Source organism: Lucilia cuprina, chromosome 2, assembly GCF_022045245.1.
Source record: "Lucilia cuprina isolate Lc7/37 chromosome 2, ASM2204524v1, whole genome shotgun sequence".
NCBI lineage: Eukaryota > Metazoa > Arthropoda > Insecta > Diptera > Calliphoridae > Lucilia > Lucilia cuprina.
The window spans coordinates 13,881,981-13,888,704 of NC_060950.1; the positions used below are offsets into that span (position 1 = coordinate 13,881,981).

General features: G+C 33.5%; 1 protein-coding gene across 1 annotated transcript in view; it reads right to left on the bottom strand.

The window, feature by feature from the left end:
• Positions 1–289: 289 nt before the first annotated feature.
• LOC124418451 (histone acetyltransferase KAT7) overlaps positions 290–6,724 on the bottom strand; it is a 12,579-nt gene continuing 6,144 nt past the window's right edge. Inside the window, exon 3 of the mRNA XM_046956489.1 lies at positions 290–406. Within this exon, the coding sequence (XP_046812445.1) occupies positions 305–406 (102 nt within the window). The 3' untranslated portion in view covers positions 290–304. The remainder of the gene's footprint in view (positions 407–6,724) is intronic.

The following is a 6,724-nucleotide window of genomic DNA, read 5'->3' on the forward strand; positions in this document are numbered from 1 at the left end:
TATATTTGCTAAAAATATATATATTTCGGAAACGATGTTTGTAAAATTGTGGTCCCATGTTGCCGATTTTCAAAGGCAAGCTAATCTAATTCAAAAGAATAAAAAATATAAATGGAAAATTTCTCACATGCCTGCTTATCCTATTGTGGTTTGATGTGTGAAACCCATCATCATGATTCTTATGATGGTGGGTTTAAGGAACTTATTCAATTGGTTATTTAATGTTATCTTATTGCATCCATTCAACTCTGATTTAGATTCCATGAATTTTTTAAATTATATATTGAAAATAATGTATAAATCATCAATTATACTTACTAAAATCAATCAGCAATCTTCCGTAGCCTTTTCTTTGATACGGAGGCAGTGTTAGAATACAAGAAACATTATAAAATGAATTCTTTTCCTGAAATAGTAAAAATAAATGGTTGTTTTTAATATAAAAAATAAAGTAATTGCTTTTAAATATATAAATAAATAAAATGTTTAAAGTGAGTTGTTTAAACAAATAAGAGGCCAATATTCGGATGTGCCGAATCAGAATAGACTCCTCTTAGGTTCTAATTTTCTTCGGGCTCTGTATACCTAATATCATGCTTCTAGCTTCGATATTATAGCAAACTTAAAAAGTACCAGTTAAAGGACGAAAAAGTACCAAAAAATTGTCTTTGGTATCAGAGAAAAAATTAACAGTCAATTGGAAAGTGATGGAAAGTTCCCTTTCGGTCTACCGTCTATCTATCGTCTATCGTCTTATTTGATGGATTCGTATTTCAGTCTATCGATTACGTCTCTAGGAATCGTTGCCGAATCAACCGTTTACAACTATCTCCGTGACTTCGTCTTATTTAATGGATTTGTATTTCAGTCTACCGATTACGTCCCTGGGCATGAGCAGGGCTTACTCTGTTCATATCAGTCTTTACAAAGTGTGAGTTTGTTGGAAGTTTTTGTTCAATGAGTAAGTACAAGTCTTCGTCTTATTTGATGGATTCGTATTAGAGTCTACCGATTACGTCTTTGGGTGCTGTTGCGGAATCAACCGTTTACAACCATCTGCGTGATTGTAAATGAAAGTGATGCTTTAGCATCTCAGAAGTTAATCTCACCCTGTGGTTGTCAAAGTAATCCGTGAGTAAGTGCAAGTCTTCGTCTTATTTGATGGATTCGTATTTCAGTCTATTGATTACGTCTCTAGGAATCGTTGCCGAATCAACCGTTTACAACTATCTTCGTGATTGTAAGCGAAAGTTATGCTTTAGCACTTCTCAGAAGTTAAGCAACAGGGCAGCAATGGTTCGAGAGTCGTCCAACAAGCTCACCCTGTGATTGTTAAAGTAATCCGTGACTAAGTACAAATCTTCGTCTTATTTAATGGATTTGTATTTCAGTCTACCGATTACGTCCCGGGACATGAGCAGGGCTTACTCTATTCATATCAGGCTTTACAAAGTGTGAGTTTGTTGTAAGTTTTTGTTCAATGTGTGTGTCAGATGAATAAGAAGTGTACTGGATTGGATGGTGATTGATACACGCTATCTTATATAAGTGATACTTATACATGGACAGTGCTTATTCCGTTCAATATCAGAATAATCTTAGAAATTAAGCAACGGGGCTGCAAGGTTCGAGAGTCGTCTAATAAAGCTCACCCTGAGGTTGTCAAAGTAATCCGTGAGTAAGTACAAATCTTCGGCTTATTTAATGGATTCGTATTTCAATCTACCGATTACGTCCCTGGCTGCTGTTGCCGAATCAACCGTTTACAAACATCTGCGTGATTATAAACGGAAGTGATGCTTTACCATCTTAGAAATTAAGCAACGGGACAGCAGTCCACCGATTATGTCACTGGGTGCTATTGCCGAATCAACCCTTTACAATCATCTGCGATATTCTAAACGAAAGGTACCACCGTAAATTAAGGTCAACACAACAGATGTAAAGCATTTCAATTTATTCACACATATAGACTGACCGACAGGGTAAAATCGATTCTGCTATATAAAATAACTCGCAATATATATATTTTTTAGGGTCGTAAAATTATATTGCAGAAAATACCAAGGGAATTTATATTTTAACCATGATTCAGTGTTTTGATCAAAGTAAATATCCTGGGAATTTTTAAACAATTTTACTGAAAAAGACAAGTGATGGACAATTTTTTTTAGAGTCGTCTAATAAAGCTCACCCTGAGGTTGTCAAAGTAATCCGTGAGTAAGTACAAATCTTCGGCTTATTTAATGGATTCGTATTTCAATCTACCGATTACGTCCTGGCTGCTGTTGCCGAATCAACCGTTTACAAACATCTGCGTGATTATAAACGGAAGTGATGCTTTACCATCTTAGAAATTAAGCAACGGGACAGCAGTCCACCGATTATGTCACTGGGTGCTATTGCCGAATCAACCCTTTACAATCATCTGCGATATTCTAAACGAAAGGTACCACCGTAAATTAAGGTCAACACAACAGATGTAAAGCATTTCAATTTATTCACACATATAGACTGACCGACAGGGTAAAATCGATTCTGCTATATAAAATAACTCGCAATATATATATTTTTTAGGGTCGTAAAATTATATTGCAGAAAATACCAAGGGAATTTATATTTTAACCATGATTCAGTGTTTTGATCAAAGTAAATATCCTGGGAATTTTTAAACAATTTTACTGAAAAAGACAAGTGATGGACAATTTTTTTTTATAAAAAAGTTAGGAAATTTATAAATAGCTTTTTAACAAAAAAACAACAATCAGATAAATATGAGTTAGTACGAAAAAAAAAACCTAAAAAAGTTTAGACAAATTTGTTCAATTGCTAAATTTAGAAACACGAAAAAAGTACAAAAAAAAAACGCCTTTGATGAGTTGGGATGCAGTCACACTCTTCAGCTATGTATGATATATTTTTTGGGAGTTCAATGACCATAGATTAATATCTATCTCGTTGGCAATAATGTCTGGGTGTACCTAACATAGTATAGACGCAGAGAAACTTTTATAATTGTGCGCAGAATAATATACATAAGTTGTACATAGTAAACAAGGATGCAGACACATAAAGGGACAGACTGACAGACAGACATACATACACACTCAGACACAAACTTTAAAGGACAACAGCCAGCATCTTTGTATAGTTTTATCCGTTACAGAGACAACAACATCAACAACAACAACAAATTAGCAAAGGGAGTTTGTGGAGAGAGACGAGGACGTTAAGGGGGAAGAGGGGGGTTGGCCGGTGTATAGAGGAAAAAAAAACGGTTTGTAAAACGTTTAAAGAGGGGAAAATTTACAATGAGCGGTATCTGCATTCTAAAGAAACAACAATAGTAACAAATAATATAATAGTAATAGTAGTAGACGCAGAACTATATAATAAACGTAGTAGTTGATATACATTATATAAAATAGTTCATACTCTACATTTATTGTTATTGCTAGACAAATGTTCATCATGTTCATACATACATACAACCATACATTGTATGAATATCAGTTGTATTCATATGTAAAAGAAAATTTCATACAAAAAAAAAAAACAATAGTAAAAATATATATACATATAAACATACATACATATATAGACAATATATGCAGTTTTATGTGCATGTAGTAAAATATAAAAAAAAACGCTACTACCCCATACATTGCTACTACTGCATTACTACTCCTCGCTACAACAAAGGCGATGTTTCCTATTTTTGGGGTTTAAAAACGGAACTTTAGAGTTGTTGTGTTTGGTAAACTCCCTAATGTTTAAATGCAGAGGGTAGACATTTTTTTCTTTTGCAATATTACCTAAGTCTACAATAGACATTTTATAATAAGAAAAAAAGTCAGCTTGACAAATAGATACTTCTAGAAAATCTTAATTATTATGATTTTGGAGTAGCTCGACCAATCGACAGATTATGTATAGAACGGATTTTTTCCCATCTCAACACAATCGCTGAGGGGTTTACTATAGAACTTGTAGTATTTGAGTATTTCCACAATCCAATGTGATTTTTAGGCCTCCGTTAGGTTAGTGGTAAATGTTCTAGTCTGGTAGACCGGAGGTGGTGGGTCCAATTTTCGCCTCAGGTACTGGTTAAGTAGCGTACAACAGGCCCGATAGAGACCTCTCTTCTTAGTCCTTTCAAACTAATTTGATATATCCAACGTCTGATAACTTTGAGAGCTAAGTTAAACAAGGTTTAAAAATCAACTTTGTAAGACATATTCATCTTCTAAAACTGGCGCGAATTCACAAGAGTTTGGTGAAAAGATTGTTTGTAAGATAATCAAGGAATCCGGTTTTACCCGGAATCCTCGTTAGTGGATCTACTTAACCAAAAATACAACTATGTACAATCAAAATTTCACGATTCTAGATTCAACCATTTAGGCTGTGAGTTGATGAATGAGTCAGGCTGTCCGTATAGTGAAACAATTAAGAATATATAATCGGGCATGGACGATTATATAATACCCTACACTACTTCACTTAATTTGTTTTTTATCTTATATTATTTTAGTAATATTTATGACAAAAAACGATTTTTTCTTAAAAATATGGGCCTTTCCTGTTGTTGTGGTTGTAACATATTGGTTTTGACTAGAGGCTCTTCCCTGGGGGAAAAAACTTTCGGTTGATACAGCTGTTGCTGAGTCCACAATCTTTAAACGATGGAGAATCGGGTCATTGCGGAGCTAAGCTTCAATTGTCTTGAGAACGTGGGATTATCCTATTCACTCTGGTAGAGGGATTAGATAATTTTTGCGGAGCTAATATCCAATTGTCGTGGGACCGTGGGATTATCTTATTCACTCTGGTAGAGGACTTTAGGATATTTTTGCAGAATTTCATCGTTTTTTAGTATTTAAAGAGAATTTTGAACTTCAAATCAAATTTTGAAGGGAACTTTGTATGGGGGCTAGTTTCAAATGAGGTCTGATCATTTCGAAATACTTATATAAAACAAAGTCTTGCCTATTTTTGTAGAACATTTAACATAATTATGAGCTCAAAAGGCCTATTCGGTGCTATAGGGGCTAAGTCCGATTTTAACCATTTTCAGTCCTTGTGTCAAATGAAGAGTATGTGGCAAATTTCATGGAATTATCTTGCAAATTGCGACCTGTGGCTTGTGCACAAGGTTTGCATGGACACACAGACAGACATAGTTAAATGATTTAAGATGGGTGAAGAACCATTATAGTGTTAGCGTTGTGCCACGCCCACATAAAAAATAAATCTTAAAAGTCGCATATCTTAAAAACTGTAACAGCTAGAGTCCCAACAATGGGCGAACTAGCGTGGCATCTCACATATGGATTAAATACTAAAATTCGTTTATCTTAGAAACTATTAATGCTGGAATCTGCACGAATCTGCACTAATAACTATAATATCTTTGTAAACATTTCGGAGCATGGAACCTCCTTCATATGAAAAACTATTGGAATCAAAATCTTTTAAATTTTGCACGAATAACTTTGACATCAATGTGAATATTTAGGTAGTATAAAAATCAGTTGACTCTTAATGCTAGGACCGACACCTCACTCATTTGGGGGAGATGGGTGAACTTTAATTAGAGTGCTAAGAATCTCTCATATGAATTATATACAAATATCTGAGAAACTATAAGAGCTAACATTAAAAAATCTTCTACGAAGAACTTTATGCGAATAAATTGGAGAACTAGAAACTATTAGGGCTTGAATGTTCAACATTTGGCAAAAATTGGAGAACTTGCAAAATCGTATATATGGAAAACTAATAGAATCTTTAAAAAGGTTTCCTTTTTTAAGTTCTTTCTTACGTTATAATCTTTTTAACTTCATTAAGACATTATTGTCAACCTCGACTTGGACGTACTATACTCTGGACTGTAGTGTCACTAGTGTAAAAAAGCGATAGGTTATATAAAGCGCAAAAAGTCGACATCAAGAAAGGCGCTTTATATAACCTATACACTAGTAACGCTGCAGTCCAAAGTATAGTGCGTCCAAATTTGAACTCAACAGCTCTTTAATACTAATAAATTATTTTTTAAAAAAATTAAAAACCGGAGTCACATTTTAATTAAATAACATCACGTGTAAGTCACAAAAAATGTAACCAATAAAATGTATAGATCTTTATAAAAAAAGAAGAAAAAAATTACATACTTATATAGTCATTATTGTTTGCATACCCCAAAATATCATCATAACCAGGTTCATGACCTCATTATGTTGCAGTTGCAAAGAGCAAACGACGACTACGCACAATCATCTAACGTCAAACTACTATTACAACTTTTTGCACCAGACATAAAATCTACTGCCATTGCTTTCCAACTTTTATGTGTCTGCCAAAATTTAATAAAAAAAAATAGCAGAACTAAAAGGAAACAATTGATAAATATTGTAATATGTACTTTAAATAAATAAACATACAAACATTTATGAACATACCAAAGGAAAAAAAACTATAAGAATCATATAATTTGTATGTAATTGCCGTATTCAAGCCTATTTGTAACAACATACACAAAGGATAAGTTAAAAATTTTCGTGTTACTTTTTTAAGGTAACACTGAAAAAAAACAAAAAAAGCAAGTAAGAGTTCTACATTTGGCTGTGCCGAATCTAATATACCCTTCATCCTGATTTCATTAAAAACAGAAAAATCAGTTGGAAAACCAAAAAGCCACCTTTTAGTTAGTTATCTATTAAGT